The sequence below is a fragment of the Rousettus aegyptiacus genome, unplaced genomic scaffold (genome assembly GCF_014176215.1).
Source record: "Rousettus aegyptiacus isolate mRouAeg1 unplaced genomic scaffold, mRouAeg1.p scaffold_m13_p_4, whole genome shotgun sequence".
In the NCBI taxonomy this organism is placed as follows: domain Eukaryota; kingdom Metazoa; phylum Chordata; class Mammalia; order Chiroptera; family Pteropodidae; genus Rousettus; species Rousettus aegyptiacus.
Window position 1 is genome coordinate 31,037,516 of NW_023416307.1, and position 21,185 is coordinate 31,058,700.

General features: G+C 37.3%; 1 protein-coding gene across 2 annotated transcripts in view; it reads right to left on the reverse strand.

The window, feature by feature from the left end:
• Window positions 1–18,193, reverse strand: part of SLC2A2 (solute carrier family 2 member 2) — a 29,445-nt gene extending 11,252 nt beyond the window's left edge. The window contains exons 1-7 of one of the 2 annotated variants that reach the window (XM_016127541.2): window positions 17,996–18,028; window positions 12,819–12,911; window positions 9,581–9,837; window positions 5,027–5,151; window positions 2,205–2,320; window positions 1,139–1,301; window positions 466–653 (exon numbers count right to left, since the gene is read on the reverse strand). In XM_016127541.2, coding sequence (XP_015983027.1) covers window positions 466–653; window positions 1,139–1,301; window positions 2,205–2,320; window positions 5,027–5,151; window positions 9,581–9,837; window positions 12,819–12,911; window positions 17,996–18,013 — 960 coding nt within the window. In that variant the 5' untranslated portion in view covers window positions 18,014–18,028. Of the gene's footprint in view, window positions 1–465; window positions 654–1,138; window positions 1,302–2,204; window positions 2,321–5,026; window positions 5,152–9,580; window positions 9,838–12,818; window positions 12,912–17,995; window positions 18,029–18,062 lie in introns of those variants that run through there. The other variant, XM_016127542.2, reaches the window with a different exon arrangement.
• Between the last annotated feature and the right edge of the window lie 2,992 nt (window positions 18,194–21,185).

Genomic DNA, 21,185 nt, shown 5'->3' on the forward strand with positions numbered 1-21,185 from the left:
GTCTCCCAAAATAAACTTAAAGTTTCTTGGATTGCAGAGAACACCTTGCACCTGGCTATATGGTATATTTCATTTAAATAGATAGAGGGAACAATGGACTCTTTTTGCCCAGGCTATCATAAATCCTACATTCAATGCTCACCTCTAGAAGCCCCTCATAATTTAGTTTTCTTTGGTATAATTACTCTCTTTCTCCCTTTTTTTGTATTTATTATGACTTTTGCCTTTTTACTTTCATCTTAATAGACATACAATACCATAGAGTGTTAGCATTTTAAAAAACTGTAAGCTAATTTTAGAAAGTAGATGAGTCAAAACAGAAAATTAGTACTTAATCAGTTTGTCGTAGTAAAACGTGATGTCAACGTCTTAAAAAGTTCTTTTAGTTATTTAAATTTATACTCCTTTCTCCCTTTATCTTAATTCACTTCGCTCTTAAGAGTTAGGGGATGTTCTTAAACTTACCCCATTGATTCCAGAAAACTGCTGAGTCAGGTGTAGCAGCAATGCCACTAGAATAGGCTGTCGGTAGCTGGAGTTGGTGAAGAGCTGAATTATGGAGACTTTCTGTTCTCTCATTGCTTCTTCTCTTTCATTTCTCATCTCAGTGATGTCTTTGGTGACATCAACACCTCCTCTGAGTCTTTTCAAGCCTGTCCCCCAAAATGATTAGGTTTAAAAACTTGGGTTTAAAAAATTTATTTTTATTATGTTAATGAACAAACTACAGTTCTGTATAGCCCTATTAATAATGTGTGAGTTGTGAAAAATTTTTCTTGTTAAATCCTGCCGTTTTATTTTTTTAAAAAGCAGAGCATTTAGCTTCATCTTATGACAAAGAAATCTATGATACTCATTATCACAGAAGCATAATGCTGGGAAGGTCTTTTAGAAGCCTATGATTGAGTTCAATACTCTGCATATGAGCTTTCGATTTGCGCTCATATGAAAGTTTATGTAGACAAAATGGCATGTACCAGTCATATTAAAGTGATCTTGCACATTCTTCTTACATGTAATCACTGACCTCATTTGGAAAGCACTGGTACTAGTTTCATGAGAAATCATTCATGTACAATTTCTCATTAGCTGAAGTTCCAAAACAATAGACAGAAAGTACACCCACACATAGACTTACTTTGCCTTGCTTTTTCTTCTTCATCTAACTTGATGTAAAGGTATCTGGGGCTTTCAGGACAGAAGAAGAGCATCACAGACTGGAGGAGACTTGGCACAGCGGTCAGACCAAGCAGGATGTGCCACAGCTCATGATTGCCCAGGATAAAGTCAAGGCCAACAATCTGAAAAGGCAGAGAGAAAGCATATCAACTACACAACACTTTGGGCCTGCCTTCTGCAGTAATTTGTTGAAAAAGCATATTGATTATTTAATAATAATCCCTGACAATTTTGATTCAAGTATGCATAAGATGAAAACTATTAATAGTGTGTCTCACCTTAATGAAATTAGGGACCACTTGTTTTACAAAGAATTCACATAGGTTTGTTTTCATTAACTCCTATGGTACATTTAGAATGCAAACCAACCAAACTTTTAGAGAACGTATTTGATATTTAAAAAGACACTAAAAATCATGCATAAAATCATGGACTTTTATTAAAAATTTTCTTCTTAGATTATCCAGAACTTAAACAGAATGGAGTTATAGAGATAGGACAATTACTCTGATGAGAACCGGCTTTGTGATTCCTATTGCAGTAGTTTACCCTCCAAATAGCCATAGGTTTGGAGCTCCAAGGACTCCCTCTGAGACCACAGGACAGAAGGGAAAGATAGAACTAGCTGAACAAAATCTGGTCATCATTTATGTATTAGAATTCCAGGTAAGATCCTCAAAACCAAGGAAAGCCAGAGAGCCAAAAATGTGAAGTTTAAATCTAAATGGAAAATTTTAATTCTAGAATAGATCCAGAAGTTCAAGACTTAGCTTCCAGGGAACCTCTAGTGCCAACACCACCGCAAATCCAATGGGAAAGTGTGGAGTGGAGTAGTAATAATTTTTAGCTTTGAGTTAAAATGCCTATGCCTTTATACCAACTCCACAATCACTGGTGGAATTGGGTTTTTCAGGGTTTTTTTTTTTTTTTCTTTCCTGTATTGGTTTACAGTGAGGATGGATAGTCAGGGAGGGAAAAGTTGGATAAAGTAGAGGATGGGTGAAGTAGGGGATAGGACTTTTTACCTGACTAACAAGAATGCCTGTGACAATGGCCAGCTGGTGAAGAGTGCCAATAGCACCCCTGAGTGCGGTTGGAGCAATTTCACCAATGTATATTGGAATCAAGCCTGAAATTATCCCTGCATAAAACATAAACATAAATGTTAAAGTGAATCTAGGACTATCTCAATAATGTTAAGTATAGTCAATATTTTGATTGAAAGTCTTCTCTTGAGTTTGTTGAAAGAAAGAACCCTTGTTCCCAATCATAAACAGTTCACTCAAAAAAAAAATATTTGTTGATTAGATTCCAGATAAAGTTGTTGCTAGATATAGAAATAGAAAGAAATGGTTAGTCAAGCATTTGGCAATCATTCATAGTATTGTCTTATTTAGGTAAAAAAAAAATCCATGTTAATATTGAATTTGAAGCATAATGCCTTTGAATGTCTTTTAAAAAGAGACTGAAGTATGCATGAATAATATTCTTAAAAAAATAATAATATTCTTAATCTAGACTCATGGGATTAAAGGAAATTAGAACATGTCTTGGTCACATCTTTACTTGATCAAGGTGAGAAACAGCTTACCAAAGATCACAATGCAACGGAGTGTGAGCACAAGAACTACAAGCCCTACATGAGTTTCCACAATGTAGAGGTGACTCAAGATCACTCTTAGAAGATGGTGTGGTGGTTACAGGTGGTTACAGAGGTAGGTGTAAGGAGTTAAGTTGCTCAGGGGCTCTTTCCCCAATTACTCCAACCAGAGCAACCCAGCTTCTTCTTTATTCTCCCCACATAATAGGGTTCAGAAAAGATTTTATTTAAATTAAGGCTCTGGGTACTTAAAGGAATACAAAAATTGAAAAGCACTAGGCCAATTCTGCCTTTTATAATTTTCTTAAATGTAGATGTACTCAGTCATGTTGGAATGGTGGAATGTTCGGCCATTTGCTGAGTGGATTGAAAAGGTCAGAGACTACCAATAAGTCAAGGTTGAATGTGGTGTTTGGCATTTTTCTTAAGAATTAAAAACTAAGATTTGTCAGAGGCTTCCTCTTAGACTGCCTGTCTATCAAATGAAAATGGATGGTCTTTGTGTAAAAAATATTTTTGGAAACTTTCTATATGTGTTTTTAAAGCTTTAAATTGTTCTTAATATTTCACATGACTATTTGTGTGGTAGATATAGCATCTGAATTTATGCTGACTCTAATGTTTGGTCTGTTGATCTCAAATAAGACAAAAAAACCCCACCTCATTTATTAGTCCCTAGTCTAGGCTGTACTAGCTTTGTGTAATATCTACTAGTATACCTCAAGAACAGAACAGTGTAGATAAACTCACAGGTCTGAAGTCACATGAACTTGAAGTCAAATTGCATTTCCTATAATTTTTAGCAACTCTGATGCTCAGAATTGGACCACATAATTTTAAAAGCTGATTGGCGAGTACAAATGTACTTTACTATGCTAGTGGTAGGTTGCTTTGCAATGTTTATAGCATTTCTTTTCAATTTTACCAAAAAATGTTTTGTATCTTTTTAAACTGTGTTTTAAAAAATGGAGAGAAAAGAAAGAAGAATCATAATTTGGACCTCTTTGATAATACTATTATTTGTAGTTTCCAGAAGAAGAAACACATCTAAGGTAAGACAGAGATAGTGCCAGAACTGATTCACTGTGAATCCAAAGCTCTTTCCACATGTGGGCTGAGTTTTCACTTTGATAAAGCTATCCTAACTTTCGGTTATTTGTATTAACATTGAAAACAACGAAAAGTGAAATTTAATTAAGTAATTTTAGACTTTTAACTGATTATTGAAGATGCATGGGATTATGTTCTTTCCTGTTTGCAGGTGTGTTATAAATATTTTATATACCATTTTGTGCCCTTGCTTCTTCTCTACCACTCCCAATGGAGATTAGTGGTTTGAATTTGATACAATTTGGGACAATGGGTTAAAATCTCAGCCCAAAACTATCGGGTCATTGTCAGTATTGAGAAGCTAAAGATTTGGCTGTTTTGGAGATTGAGTTATCCTCCTTTTGTTCAGATGTCTGCTGAAGGGTTTGAGAGGCTGTCACCAAGAACTAATGGTTCTGGCAATTCGGATGTAAAGTTCACGAGAGGAGCATTCTTCTTTAATTCAGAACTCCACTACCTGTTGCTTCTTTCCGATTCTCTCTCCCTATGATGACTGCCACTTCAAGGCTTCACCCGGCCAGGTCTGGAATCTGACAGGGCTGGGCAGTGCAATCTGAAAGATGGATCAGGCATCAACGTCTTTCCAGATAAGAATGAGACATAAGCAGCCAGATAAGCTAAAACGGGACGAGTCAGAGATTCTGGGTGTAGCAGTCTTCCACTGTCTACTGCATGTCAGGAGTAATAATAGCTAGTATTTCTTGGCAGTCTACCGTATGTAGTCAGATTGTGTGCTGAACATTGTACATGTATTCTTACAAACACCCTTTGAGGTAGATATCGTGATTTTCTTCATTTAATAGATAAGGATAATGAGCGTTAATAATATGTCTGAGACCATATGACTAGAAATAATGTCAATGCCATGGATAAGAAGCTAGCTTCACAATTCCCTCACACCAGTCCCCAACCTCCCTGATTCACTGCTTCAGCTTTATGTTACTGCCTATTCCTTTTGCGATGCCACGTCTGGCTCGAAGTGTTTCCTGCATGTTACTACATTTGCTGTTAAAATAATTTTCAGGTGTGTGTGTGTGTGTGTGTGTGTGTGTGTGTGTGTGTGTGTGTGTGTGAGAGAGAGAGAGAGAGAGAGAGAGAGAGAGAGAGAGAGAGAGAGAGAGAGAGAGAGAGACTTACCACAGTAGAGTCCTGATATGCTTCTTCCTGCAATTATAAGAATGTGAGAAGGTCCCATTTTCGAAAACCCCATCAAGAGAGCTCCAGTAAATGAGAGAATGTTTGCTACCAACATGGCTTTGATTCTGAAATTTTAAAAAGCAAGGATTAAAATTCAACTTCGGAACTCGATAAAATTATTTGCTTTCAGAGTATGCTGAGATTTTTATCTAAGAGATTATTTTAATTTTGCTAAAAAGGCTACTTTGGGATTCGTAAACCACGATTGCTACTTTGATTTATCAATATACTGAAGTATTAAAAATAAGTAGTATTTATAATGAGAGAATGTGGGTTTCATACACCTGATCGCCACATTTTGATAGAGATAATTCAATTGTGGTGATGACTAGTTTGATTTAAGATAAAACTTCTGACACTTTTCAAATAGTTAACTGAGTTTCCTACGAGTGAATTATTTTAAAGAATAAATATCTGGCAATAGCTAAATTTAAATCTGTAGTTGTAACCTATGACACCTTGTTTTTTCTTTTTTCTTTTTAAGGGTACAGGTTTTTAGTTGTTGTAGATCATGAAAGGAACTATTTAAATTAAATTTTTATTTTTTATGGATTATTTTGAAGTAAATGAAAATATACTTTTACTTAGTCTTATCATAGAGAATTATACTTACTCTTATTTTAAAATTGTATGTCAGCATATTTTCAGAGTCTATAAATTAATGGTAACCAATGTAAAATACACACAAAGCTGACAATAGCAACAAAAACATTTTCAGAATTAATAAAGAGAAATTTGACATTTTCAGATATTTACTCCTAAATGGGAAAGTGAGGTACACAGAAACCTTCAAAGTTCAGGAGATAATAAGGCCAATGAATGAATCTGAGTGGACAGGTATGGAAATGTTTGTGCCACAAAAAAATGTAATCTTGTTATGTTCTATTTCAATGTTTCAAACTTTAATAGCTGAGCTTTTTTTACATAAATATATTTAACACCAAACAAATTTTTTTTTCTGAGAGTAAAACTATGTAATCTCAAACTGTAATGATTACCCAACAACCAATGTGATGGGCTCAATAAAACCCCCAAGACTCCACATTTTAATCCTCAGACCTTGAGAATACATTACCCCGTATGGCAAAGGGGATTTTTCAGATGTAATTAAAGATTTTGAGCTGAAGAGATAATCCTGGATTATCTGGATGGATCCAATGCTATAATCACAAGTATCCTCACAATAAGAGGGCAGAAGGGAAGGTGGTGTGATGAGAGAAGTAGGGATTGGAATGATGTGCTTCGAAGATGTGGAGGAAGAGCCACAAGCCAAGAAATGTAGATGGCACCTGGAAGTGGGAGAGGGGAAGGAAATGGATTCATCCCTTGGAACCTCCAGAAAGGACCAACTCTGTTGACACCTTGACTTCAGCCAAGCGAAATTGGATTTGGGCTCCTAACCTCCAAAACTAATAAGAAAATAAATTTGTGTTGTTTTAAGGCATTAAGTTTATGGTAATTCATTAGAGCAGTAATAGGAAACTAATATATGGAAATTTTTAACTACCCAAAGGCAAGGGTAACAGAATGATTTAGAGTTGGCCAGCTTCAGAGCTGTAGAGTAGAAAAAGAAATAGGTATTTCTCAGTGAAGTGCTTTTTCTTTACACAAGGATAGAGGACAGGCAAATCCAAAAATTTACCTTAAGAAACTGTTACTAGCTATATAATAGTATATTCTACTCGTGGGGTATGGGAGAGATTAAAAAAGTCTTAAAAGAGATAGCCTGAAAGTATTTTTGATGCCAGATTGTTCTCAAGTTTTTCTTTCTTACCACCGATGGATGCTGGAGCACTTTATACAACTTAAAGGGTTTCTAATTTCTGCTCAAACGTGAGAAATGCCCTAGAATAAATAATCTAAAAATATTTGAAATTGTAGAATCAAGGAGAAGGAAATATATTTCTAAGTACATTTCTTTAAATCTTGTTTTAAATACTCTTGTTAGCATAGGCGTCCTCATTGTTGTCATCATTAAAGGCTGCACTTGTTGCCTTACTCTTCACCAGACATTGTTCTAAACCTTTTATATTTCCTCTCATTTAATCTGCACAATAATACCACGGGGTAGGTATTATTTTTTTTCCACATTGCAGATGGGGGGAAAACATCTTAGAGAACCTGAGTAACTTTCTCATTTTCACGCAGCTACTAAGAAGCAGAACTGGGACTTGATCTATGTGAAACCAAAGGTTAATGCTTCATTGCAGTGAGTTCCATTTTTGGTACAAAGGAAGAAAGCATCCCACAGCAAGTCTTGCACACCTCCCTTGACTGTGGCCGTGTGGGTTGGACGCACCATGGTTTCTCCCATCATACTCATAAAATCGAAAGTGCACACATAACCTCTAAAAAATCCAAGTCTAAAAATAGTGGCCACAGACATCTATTAACTCTTACACAACTCATGGACATGAACAATGGACTAGTGGTTACCAGAGGGTAGGGGAGGAGAGGGGAGGAGGGAGGTAGATGGGATAAAAGGGATCGAATATGTAGCGACAGAAAAAAAATCTAACTATGGGTGGTGAACACACGATGTAATATATTTATGTCTATATCTATATATCTATATATGTGTGTGTGTGTGTGTGTGTGTGTGTGTGTATACTTACTGTTGAATTGTACACATGAAACTTACTGGATTTCATTAATCAATGTCACCATAATAAAAATAAATTTTTTAAAAAGGAAGAAGGATTTTTTTAAAGCAGTAATGGAAAATTACATTTTTATTGATTTACTTTTAACTTGTAGTGTAATGACTCTGACAATTAAGAAAATCATGTCATTTTTCAGTGAATCTGCCTGGAAAAATAGTTTTATGGGAAACACTATACTCTTTTATCCTACTTTTGAAGTTAAAAATATTGATTTTTATGGCTGATTTTCAAGGAGGATAATTTTTCCACTGAAAGTTGGAAAAAGCCTCACTTTGAATTACCATCAGTCATTTGGTAATGACCATAAATGGCCATTCGACATTGTTTTGGAGTACCATGGTCAATGCTAAATCCTAAGACTTGGGAGAACAGGCATCCTACTTCCATAACTAAGACACTAATTACATGTTTTAAGGTAAGTCTGGACCTCTCAGAATTTTGTGCCTAAATGGGGGACATCAAGAGCTTAAATTGTTTCTTCAGGGTTGGGAATAAGTATAAAACATTAGTGGCTGTTAAAAAAATTGTTTTCTCTATATTTAAAATTTTAATTTTGCTTAATTTTATTTATTTTAGAAAAAATAATCTATAAACCCTTCCAATTATTTTTTAAACTAATTTGGCGCAAATTAAAATGATTTTTAATTATTTTTTTAACAATTCAAGTTAATTTTTTAATTCTGCAATTTGTGGATACTAATTTAAAGTTCAACTAAGCACCAGTAAGTTGATAAAAATATGAAGCACTGACCATTTTCTTTATGGTAGAGGAAAGTCCCTTTCAAATAAGGACAAGAATAAAACTTAGGTTACCACACTACCTATTACTTAAGAAAACTTCTTGCAATTGTACTATATAAAAACTCCAGCACAGGAGAAAGAAGTTATCAGAATTTTAATAATCAGAGAAATTAAATTATAAAGTAGGAATTTAAAAATTTCAATAAATTGTAATCCAAAATTACTAAAACAGTTATAGCTTAGCTGTATCATTTACTTTTTAATGTTTTTACATTTCTAAATGTTCTATATTTACATTTTTATTTTCATAATCAGAAAAAGGGTAACTAATAAAAGATGGACCCAAAGAGCAGAAAGTAAATATAAAGAAATAATTACTCTATTTTGCTAATTTTATTTCCTTTCTCTCTCTATGGGGAGTGGGGGGATCCCGAGGCCTTTAGTATGTCACATGACTGAAATTTGAGTGTAAAGGAGTTCCACTGATATTTTTAATCTAGAACACCTGACAGAAACCAGAGTAGAGAAATCGAGATACCACTAGCTTCATCTCTGGCTAGAGCTTTGAGACAGCAGTAGCAGAGACTGGAAACCCCATGCCAGATACACTGAGCAATTGAGAATTGGGAATTGGGACTATTGACTTAACCTTAGGACTTGACTGATCCAAATGTCATACTCTAATTTGAAGATGGAAAAGTGTATGTCTACAAAATGGAGCAATTTGGTGAAACAAACAATGGACTCCCAGGGTAAAAATTCAACTCTTGGCTCTTCCATTCAGCACCTGTCTTATTTCTGCAGTGGTTTCTTAATATGTTTTATAATTTACAAAGCCAGAGACTCAAAGCAGTTATCTATAAATTACATCAAACTCACTTTTTCTATAAAAGCCTCCACAATTAAGCATATTGATCCAAAAGCTTTTTCCATTATTTGGTCCAACAATGACCTAATTCATAAGGTCATGAGTTGAAAAATCAACTGTAAAACCGCTCCACAAAAAGAAAGATAATTACTTTCTAAACAAATTCTAACAAACCCTAAATACTAAAGTTTCTGTTTGTGTTTATTTATGAAGTTTGCCTACCTTCCAAGCTTGTCTCCAAGCCACCCACCAAAGAATGATGCTATCATTCCACCAATTGCAAAGCTGGACACAGACAGGGACCAGAACATGGTGACGAGGCCAGCAGATGCCGTAGGCTCTTCCTCAGCCTCAGGGCTTAGTGTTGGATTCCTTAGGTATGGGGCTGTGGGCAGTTCTTGTGTACTGGCATAGTCGTCGACAGCTTTTTGGTCATCCGGTGGAACACCCAAAACATGTCTATAATGGGATACTATTACCTAAGGAAATAAAATAAAGAAGAATAGCTCCAATATTTCAAACATTCTGTACGTTTTTATTTGCTTTTTCCTTTAAAATGTTAGACTTTTAAACAGGATGATCCCAATTATGTGTGTTATATACGTACAAACATATATAGATTTATTTACAGTTGACCGTGTCCTATAAAACAGAGGTCACGAATTCCAGTGCCAACAGGAACCAGGCAGGAACAAATAAGTGAAGAGGTAAGAAGAACCTTGATGATGAGAGGACTGAACTACTTTACTACTGATGATGTAATAGTGAGTGGGCAGGATTATGGCACTCAAGAGCATTTGCACCATCTGAAGAAGGAAGCCGCAAATGTGAGACTAGTGTTGATGACCTTTAATTTTTAAAGAGACATTCATTTCTGAATTTTTATGTAAAATTTTTCAAGTTTTAAATGTTGTCAGTTATTTAAATTGAACATATTTTGAGGGCTAAAAAGAGACATGTACACACCAGTGTTACTCCTGCACAGCAGAATTTAAATTGACTTATGTAAATATTTGAATGGAAATATGAAAGTGGATATAAGAAAAAAATTGGAAAAGATAAGACGAGGTCGAAAATAAAATTGATATACAAAATTCAAACACTAGGTGCTGTAACCTTGCTGGAAGTGAGCTATAAATTTAGCAATAAACTTCCTGACAGCCAGTGCGAAGAGAGGAAAACAATCATGTATACTGATGAATTCCAAAGATAAATTCAGTGGCCCTGAGAAAGTATTGAGATCTGAAGGAAGTTTCTCCTATGGGTCCTCGTAGAGTTCAGTTTGTAATATAATGAACAATATTCAAAACTAAATTTCATAGAACCACCATATTTTATAGTGTTTTAGAGTGTTTCTGTAGAGGCAAACACTATATGAGAGTAGAGTTGAGTAAAGAAAGGCACATCCTTTGGACTATCTTCCTTCTAAGAATACTCTTGATGATGATTTAGTCACTATTCTTCAGTGAGCTGGGAGGGCCTCCAACAAAGACCTAGAAGGCAGCTGCCAGTCATGGTCAAAGTCCTATGTAGCAGTCAGCTGAGTGAGAAAAATGATCGACATCCTTTTATGATAAAAGAAGTCTGACCAAGGCATTTGCCTCATTAGAAGGTCACTCTGTATGAATAATATTGCATAGAAAAATGGCTGTTAAAGAAAAATCCAAAATGTTCTCAGCAGTTTGCTCTATGTGGTAGAATAATTACAGGTGATTTTTTTTCTAACACTCTCTGCAACAGGCATGTGTAGTTTTCAAAACCATAAAGAAGTGTGATTTTAAAATATCCTAAAACAATTTCAAATTCCATTCCACTAATAAAAACTAATGGGCCTGAATATACTTCTCACAAAGTAGTGTTTAAGCAGCTCTTGAAACACAGAAGGAAGAGGCTATAGAAAGGGCGCTAAGCTGGATGCCAGTGTGTATGTGTGTATGTGCTGGGAGATGGGGTGGTGTCTCTGTTTAAGGTCTGGGTCTAGGACTGTGATTGAAAGAAGGGAAACCTTAGATTTCCTCTAAGACTGGATAGGATGGTTTAAATAAGAATTTCAAAGGGTTTTCCACAAAAGGAGAAGAGACAATACCAATTATGGTGATATTGAGCCAAATTTCAGGAAACCTGCTAAATTGACGCATGCCGTTGCCCGCAGGAAAAGGATCTGACCTCAGTTTTATTCCCTAAATCTTTCAACCACAGCAGATCCTGCCACACTTATGATGATATGTAGCACCTAACCAGAGCACATCTTTTGCCCCAGGGAGGAACTCTTTTCAGGTGATGGACTGATTGGCCAGCACTCATTTCATACATTCTATCCTGCAATATCTAACATTTTCCTTGGAGTACAGTGTTGTAAGAGAAGCAGATAAAATATTATTGCTTCATAGAGGGCACCCAATGAATGTTTGCATTTTCACCTTATGCCATCCTTCCCCTAGCGTGTTCTCTCTCTCACTCTCTCTCTCTCTTTCTCTGTCTCTGTCTGTCTGTCTGTCTGTCTCTCCCCCGTCTCTCTCTTCCCCTTTCATTCACTTAACATTTTATTGAATACCTTTTTCATACCAACAATTGTGCTTGGCACTGGTGGTAGGAAGAAGAACAAGACATCGAGGTTGTCCTAAGTGACCTGGCAGTCTGAATTAGGGCAGAGGAAGTAAAATCCTTGGTTTCACCAGTTACAGGCTGTGGGAACTATGAAAAATGACATCCCTCTCCTGTTGTTTTAGTTGATACCAGAGTAGGGATGCACAAAATAAATAAGAAAACTGATAACAATTATTCTATCATTTAAAAAATACCCATCCAAATAGTCATCATGAAGAAAATCCAAACCTTGTTGGACTTCTTGGCTATCATTTTAAAGTTTTGTATTATTTTACAATGAATCGTCTATGGGAGACATGAATGCAGGGAAGAGGTAGAATCTTTTTAGTCTTTGTGCTCCTAAAGGTTTTAATCTAGCCTAGAAATGGACATAATAAGATTGTTGGGAGACGCAAACTTGTGAGGGCATATGTTAAAGTGCCTGATGCACAGTGCTCAATAAATGTTTCTACACAGAATGAAATATATCCTTCTATAGTTCCTTCTCATTTCCTGGAATTTTCATTTATATATGGCTGAGAGTTCTGAATGAATGCTGCATTATTGCTCTTAAACCTAAAAAACAATCCATAGGCACCTGGTATTCTGACTAAAGATTTTTGTGAGCTCAGCGAACAGCAGAGTCAAAGATCGAGAATTATTTATTGCCCCTCTTTTTTTTCTATGAGGATTATTGAGTGATTATTAAGTTATCAGCTCTTTAACCACATATATGGTACCTGACTGAAGGCTGGGATTTTACTCTTTGTTCCCCACATGAGCTCACTTTATTTCTCTGTATGAGGAACAGATATCTTTCTGTCATTGACGGAAATTGACAAAAAGCGATTTGAATTGTGTATGTTTCACTTGCCTCTTGAGGGGCATTGATCACACCGATGTCGTATCCAAACTTGAAAGAACTAAGCACAGCAGTGAGGATAGCGAAAACCAATGTCCCAGTGACCTGTGGAGAATGAAATACAGGGCCAGAAAACATCAGGCAAGTTCAGTTACCCATCATCTCATCAGTCTGCAGCTCAGACTTCTGACAGGCTTCACAGGCTGGTTCTTGTCCCTTGATACTCACTGTGTGCCCTATGTTCCCTGCAGTGGCATTCATACTGGAATGTGAGAGCCATTCATTATTTCCCTTATACTGCTGAAGTTTCTTCCAGGGGAGAAATCAAAAAACCTTTTACACACACACACACACACACACACACCCCCCCACACACACACACAACTTCAGATTCAAAATCAGGATTGAGAACTAGAATTTTTGCTGACCAAAGAAAATTGCTAAGAGAAAAACAGCCATTTCTATTATTGAGAGAAGTAAAATAAGACATCAGTAACAAAGAGATGAGGAACTCCTGGACATTTTTATGGTTCAAAAATACCTCCGAATTCACACAGAAAGCATCAACCAGCCTTTGTCACTATTCCCATCAACAGCTGTAATACTTTTCATTATTTGCAGCCAGTTGAACCTGGAGTTGTGAGAGAAGGGATATTATTTCTCCCTAACTACCTGTAGCTACAAAAGCGAATGAAAAAGTGATGTAGAAATGGGCAGAGCATTCTTCCCTTTCAACTCATAATCACATGTCTAGCCATCTTAGAAAAATTGTATCATGCTACAAAGTCACATATAAGGATTTCGGATGCAGCATTTTGTGTGTGATGGCAAAAATTGTAGAAAGAACCTAATGTCATCCAATGGGAATTGGCCAATAGATTCAACCACCTCATGAAACATACATCAGATACATACAACATACTATACAGTAGTTTAAAAGAATAATGTGATCGTGTACTGACTTATTGTTAAGTGACAAAGGAAATTGTGTAATCTCATTAATTTTTTTAAAAGGCTTAAATCTGAGTATGTTGTATGTAATTCATAGAATATTTTCTCAAAAAACAAATAGTAGGAGGAGGATGTTTAAGGAAGAATGTGACATTGGAAAAGAGGGATAAAGAAATATTCTTTCTTTTATTTACATTATTAGACATTTTATAAGGAAACTATTTCATGTATTATTACATAATTTAAAAATTTTTAAATAAATGACGTGAGATATAGTAGGAACTTTACTGAATGGATTCCAGTTCTCATTCTAATACTTAGTGGGTGTGTGACCCAAGCCACTTCTTCAGTTTTTCTCTAAATTGGGGGATAATTATAAATCCTCTTATTCAGCATAAAAATAGATAATTAACCAGTATCCCTTATTCCCCAGTCAAGTAGCAGATAAGAAACTTCACAGTGTCATCGACAAAAGACTGTCACAGAACCATCCTGAGGCCCTTGAAGTTATCTTCTAATGGTTCTAAAACCAGACCCTACTTAGAGAGCTTATTACATGTATAGCTTCCTGAGGCTCTTGCCACAGACCTGCTACTGAACTGGAATCTCTAGGGGTGACAATTGGGAACCTGGAGGTTTGCGTCTTCTCTCTCCACTAATTCAGAATTAATTGTCAGTGACACCTACATAGAACTTTCCTCCCAACAACATCCTTCCCTGAAAGAAAGGATTTCAAAGCTTGCCCAAAAGATATGATCCCATGGTGTGTGTGTATATATATATATGTGTGTATATATATATATATTCCAAAAGAAGCATATATAATATATAATATACATTATACATTTATTAGGTATAAATCATATGTACATATATAATTATAAATAAGCATTAATAAAATAATTATAAATAAAATTTAAAAGCACATTATGTGTAAAATGTACATATACACACAAGCATACACACAATATGGTATATGGTGAATGGGATTACAAGAGATTTTGAAATGGTCTCTGGATAAAAATGTAACTAGACATCTAAAATTCAGTGGCTCAGGCATCCAAAGTTAAGATGGGTTCCATTTGCTTGATTGGTTGTTTCTCCTTAAATACTTTTTCTCCTTCAGCTATTTCCAAGGACAGGGAATTCCATCCTATTTACTGGTAGTAACCCTCATCAGCAACGCGAGGACCAGAGTATGCCTTGAGAGGGCTTTAGCTCAATTCCCTGTTAATCTTGATCGCTAGAATCTGGACAATCTGACGTTAGTTAGGTTCAATGCTAACATAGCTTCAAGGCCTGATACAAAACACTTACTACATGCCCGTTCACTGCTATAAGTGTATCATCCCACTTACTCATTTTAGTTTTTTCTTTCTGCTATTTCAAATAACACCAAAGCAGTGGCCTAAATGCACAAATTTATTCTTTTACCATTCTTATAGGTCAGAAGTCTGGTATGAGTCTCACCAGACTAAAATTAAGGTGTTTTAATCCTGTGTTCCTCTCTGGAGGCTATAGGGAAAAATTCAGGTTGATGGTAAAATGTGTTTCCTGGTGTTTGTAGAAACAGAGTCTGTGTTTCTTTGCTGGTAGTACAGCAAGGGCCATTCCTAGCTCCAGAGGCCAACACTTTCCTTGAGTAGTGGTGCTTTTCCTTCATCTTCTTAGCCAGGAATGGGGAGGCCAAGTGTTCATTTTATATATAAGTTCTTTCTTTTAAAGAATTTGTGGAATTCAACTTGGCCCATCTGGATATTTTAGAAAAATCCCCCATTTCAAAGTCTGTAACTATAATGACAGTTATAAATCATATAACCAGTAAATATAAAGTCATAAAAACCTGTGAATAGGTTACCTCTTGCCTATTCACAGGTTCTGTCGATGAGGTTGTGGACACTTTTGCAGGCCCATTATTCTTCCCACCACACTACTCATGACAGCGTCATTAGTATCCCTATTTTATAGATAGCTAGACCAGGTTATGGTCTCATAACCAGAAACTTGTAGAATAATGTTTTAGATCCAGAGCTTGTGCCTTTAATTGCTTCGTTATTTTGTATTTCTCAGTGGTTAGAAACAGGCATTCAAAAGTCAAGCACATTTGAAAATCTAGGATCATAATCTTTCTAATTAAGAAAAGAAAAATCCAGGAGTGCCCATATTCATAGAACTTGCCAAGTCACCAAACACACACTAATTCTAAGTGCATTTTCCTACCACTCTCCACAAAAATTCCCTTCTTCCTCACTTACTCATAAAAACTTTTATGAGGTCTCTGGACAAAAATCCCACAGGGTGATGGCGTTCAACTACTTATCTGTAGCTCAACTGATGAAGAACCTTGGGGTCCTCCCACCACAAAGCCTCGGGGCAGGTTATACTCCCTCAATTTTATCCCTGCATCTCCTTTTTTTCCCTGTGGCAGAGTCTCCAAGCAGTCTTAGTGACTGCACAGATCAATCACTCTATCCCTGGGCTTCTGCTCTCTGCCGGCTCTCTCCTTCTCCCTCCGCCACACAAGAATGTAGACCTTTCTTTTTATTTTAAGGGTCCAACCAGTGACAACGCCAATGGTGAGCAGCGGTGCTACAGAGATGGAAGACGGGGTAAAGGTGGTGACTGCAGCAGATTCGATCTCCCATAATCTCGTGCTTCTCCCACTTTTTTCAAAGTCTAGGTGGATTTACAAAACTGAAACATTGTGCTTTACATCAGTTCTTGTTCTTTCTGGGTTCCGTTACTAGGCAATTGATAACACAATTGATAGCACAATTTCAAAATCTCTCTAAGGGAATTTAACCATAGCTCTGAGTGAAGCTTGAGCGTCTGCTTTGTGCCGGGCACTGCGAAGCACATTGCCTTTCCTTTTGCATTATCTTCTAAACTTCGATTATTTGAACACTACCTTCATGATTTTTGCTAATTCTATATACTATTATATAGTTATTTACTTAATATTTATTTTTATATTATCTTCAAAGTTCTAACTGTTTTAGCTTTATCCTAGGCTATAATTGAGAATCACAATGTCTTAATTATTCTCTAAATATACATCATATAAATACATAACCATTAACATTAAGTTGTTTGTCACTTGAATCGCTCTAATATTATCTCATTTAATTACTCCTAGAATGTAAAGAACTATTATAATCTCTCTATACCCCATAGTATATTCTTATGTTATATACCAATATGTTCCTATTTTGTCACAATATAGAAAACTGAAACTCAGTTAAATAAATTAACCCTGGTCTCAGAGCAGGCAAGTAGCATCACCACACTCCAAATCTAAACCTGGCTGACTGCAAAAACCCCTGCTCCTTGCCTTGTCACTCACTGGCATGAAGTTATACTGGATCAGAGGTCCTACTGTAATAGGGCGATAGATTTGTCTGCTTGTATGATTGTGTGTAGAGGTTGCTGAATTTAATGAGGGGAAACTTATAAGGGAGCAACAGTACTATACTCATTATTTTCAAGTTTTTACTTTGAAAGTGTTGTATCTACAGAGAAGTTGAAAGAGTAATGCAGCGAACACTTCATAACCTTCACCTGTGTTGACCAATGGTTAACATTTACCACATTTGGATAACTCTCATTGTGTGTGTTTGTGTGCGTGTGTGTGTGTGTGTGTGTGTTGTTGTGGCTGTATCATTTCCAAATTAGTAGAAGATATTGGTGTTGCTTCACTCCTAAATACTTCAGCATGTACTCACTAAGAACAATGACATTCTCCTACATAATTATAATACTATTATCATATCTAAGAATGTAATAGATATATGAATATTATTATGTAACATACAGCCTATTTTCAAAATTTCTCAACTGTCTCCACATTGTCCCTTAGAGCTGTCTTCTACCTTCTACCACCAAAGATCAATTGTTGCATCTGTTTGTCAGTTCCTCTTAGTTTTCTTTAACCTAGTGTAGATCTTCTACCTCTCATTTTTCACACATTGACATTTTTGAAGATTTTAGACCAGTTTTCATGCTTGGTCAGACTTGGGTTAATCTGACTATTTTTTGCATATTCCTTTAGTAATGTGGTTATGCAGGATCAATTAAGAAAATATTACATAAGACTAGTCAGAAAACAGAACAAATATCTTTAAAGTTCTAATTACTAAATATGATTTTTAAGAAGCCAAATGAACTATCAATTGGCCAAGAGAAGTAGTTTAATCTGTGGTAGCTACACCCAACATCCCCCACATCCTCTATATGCTCACCGGCTTGAATGAATTCATCTATTCATTTCCTCGAAGCTGATTCAAAATGAACATAATGCTACTTTACCTGATCTGTCATTTTATGGGTTGGGAGTCCTCCTCTTAATCCCAGGTCCTGTAGTGAGTGTGGCACATCCAGCTGGCCAGCTCCTGCCTGTCTTTCTCCAGCTTTCCAAGACTAGTTATACATTAGAGGAGGAGGAGCAAGGCAAGGAAGGAGTGGACCTAAAAGTCCAAGTCTAATCTTAGTGGAGCTATTGATGGAAATCTAATCAATAAATACTTTGCCTCAGGAGACCTGTGGCTTCCATACCTTTGTTCCACCAGGAGAGAAAATAGGAGCAGTTCTCTTACTCATAAGGTATAAACTGGAGGCAGTTACAGTTTAAAATGTGGCAGTAACAGGGAACAGGTGAAAAGCAGAGGAGATGTGCTGGGCTGTCATGTAATGTTGTGGGTACAAAAGACAAAGAAGCATGGGAGGCACACTGCACTCTGCCCTGCAGAGAACCAGTACTGTGGTTTTTATGCTTCAGATCCAGGCTGTGTGGCCAGAGGCCATTGTAGGCTTGTGCTGTTACCTGAATGACCTTTGGAGAGTTATGAATCTCAACAGTTTACGACTGGTGGTATGAACTTAAGCCAGTGGCTCACTGTGACTTTTCTGCGCTTTTGTTTTTTTACCTGATAAAATGAAAAGAACAGAATACACACTTTATTTTTTTGAATGAATTAAATGTGATAACATATGAGTGTTTAGCATAGTGCATAATAAGTGCTCAGCAAATGGTGGTGTTATTGTTTTTACTACTATTATTATTATTGGTTCTGTGTATGTCAAGAGACATTTGTTGGAGGCAATAGCGTACGATACTCAAATTAACCTTTGCATATGGCTTGAGCTTGTGCCCTCTGTGTATCCTCTGTGATATCCAGTCCCTGTGGGGGGGCCCAGGCCATATCGAAATTGATTTAGCTTGAATTGTGCTTGGCAACAAGTGTCACTGGTTCCACTGAGGCTCAACTGAAACCAGTTCCCAACAGAGGAAATGTCATGGATAGCAGCAAAAATGAGGGGTTGTTAAAAAGCAACAGAAGTTGATACAGTGAAGAAGTTTCATCAGATTTCATTTCTTTTATTTCACCACCCTCTTTTTATTTCTATCACCTCTGCAAGGTAACACACCTGAATAAATATTAACAAGTCAAACCACAGAGTTTTAGTGAACCCAGCATAGTCCCAGGCTCAGAAATACATGAGATAAATGAAACTAAGGAGCTGCTAATGTATAAGGAGAGGCGAATGCAAATGCAAACATGCAATACAATAATTTCTCAGTGGAAAAGCATGAATGAATATTATTAGCAACTATAGTGAATCTTTATTGAGTTCTTGCTTGGTACCAGGTGCTGCTCTTAGCACTTCATATGGATTAACTCGTCCATCATAACATAAGGAGCTCTCTGTTGTAGAGTCAAGCTTTGGGGGACAGCTTTGAAACCAGACCCTAGGGTGCTCAGGTAGCCACTGACGTTCGTGCATTCCTGGCTCCTGGCTCTCCGCTGGTGATGCGCACGCCTTATTGTCAGAGCTTTCAATAATCAGAAGAGGATTCTTCAGCAATCATTTTCCAGTGACATGACACTGCAGGAGTCTTTGTGCAGCTGTCAAAAATGATCATTACCTTCTGCAGTTATCAACCTTTGCTTTTTGTTTTATTTTATTTTGTTTTTTTTAGGCAAGGCAATCCTTGGGTTGACCTCACAAATTGCAAGGACCTTGTTCAGCTTACAATCATTTATGTTTTATTTTTAAAATTTTTACACCAACAGCACCTGTTATTCCTAAATGGTCCCCCATCTAAGTACTAACCAGGCCCGACAATGCTTAGCTTCCCAGATCAGACTGGATCGAGCTTGTTCAATGCCATGGCCGTAGACAACCTTTGCTCTTTGAACTTCCTTTTAAGAGAGGTAATTGGCCTTGCTTGCAGCGTTGAGGCCACTTAGCTTTTCTAACTTCTTGTGCGGGTCGGAGACGCGCACAAGCGCGCGCAGGGAGCTGGTCTCGGTATCGAAGCGGTCCGGCCACTCGCTAACCCCGGATGCGCGTCCTTGAGCCTCCCGGACCAGCTTCCTCTGGGTTAGCCAAGGCCGCTCTTACTCACCTTCTGCTCAGAAATGAATAATCTCTGCACCATTTAGGGATGGGCTGAAACCTTATCACCGGGGTCGGGGCGGAGTGAGTGCGTCGGCGGATTTACCCCTGGGGGAACTGATAATTCCGTTTCGGCGTCTCGGCAGAGCTTGCCTTATTGCTCACCAGAGAAGCCGCGGGACCGACTGCACGGAGGCGCCTTGGTGCTTCCCCGGCTGTGAGATAAAGGCAGGCTTTTTGCGCTTTGCTGTCGGGATGAGGGCCACTCGGTGACGTGCGGGGTGAAACCAGCTCTGAGTGGTTGTTCTTTAGGGTTCACACTTTAAATCTTTCAGGTAATATTCTGATTATATATGGATTAATTTAATTTTCATAGTAGATACCAATAGCTCTAGGTGGCGAGTTTCCAAGGACAGAAAAGAGCGCCCCCTCCTTTTTCATTATTATTATCTTTCCCTTCAGTAAAATGAAAGTTTAGGTTATGTCTATAAATGGGAAGAAGGAAAACCAGTTGTCTCAGCAAGCTGCATCCATCTCTGACTGGGTCAGGTATGGGGAAGTGCAAAGGCTTCTCCGGGAAACCAAATTAAATGAGTTCAAACTGGGCCAAGCCAGAAACTCAAGAGGGTGTTAGAAAGTCCTAGTCCCTGAAGGAAGCCAGTATATTTTAAGATTCCTGAGTCAACTTGGTGCCCATTGCAGCCTGCCTCTTCTCACGCCCTCCACAGATCCCTCTCTGGTCCAAGCCACCGATATTTCCTTAGTGTGATTGCACAGCCTCCTACGTGGCCTTTCTGCTCCCGTTCTTGCCCTACAGTCCCCTTTCCACGGAGCAGCCAACACTGACTTAAAAATTAAATCAGACCAAACACTCCTTGCTTAAAAGTCTCCAAAGGCTTCCCAAGTCACCCTCAGAAGGAAACCCACATTCCTCACCATGGCTTGAGAGGTCAGCTCGAGGTAGTCTTCCCTGACCCTGAGACCTCTCCCACAACTTGCTTCCTCCTCCTCTGGGCTCAACCACCCTGGACT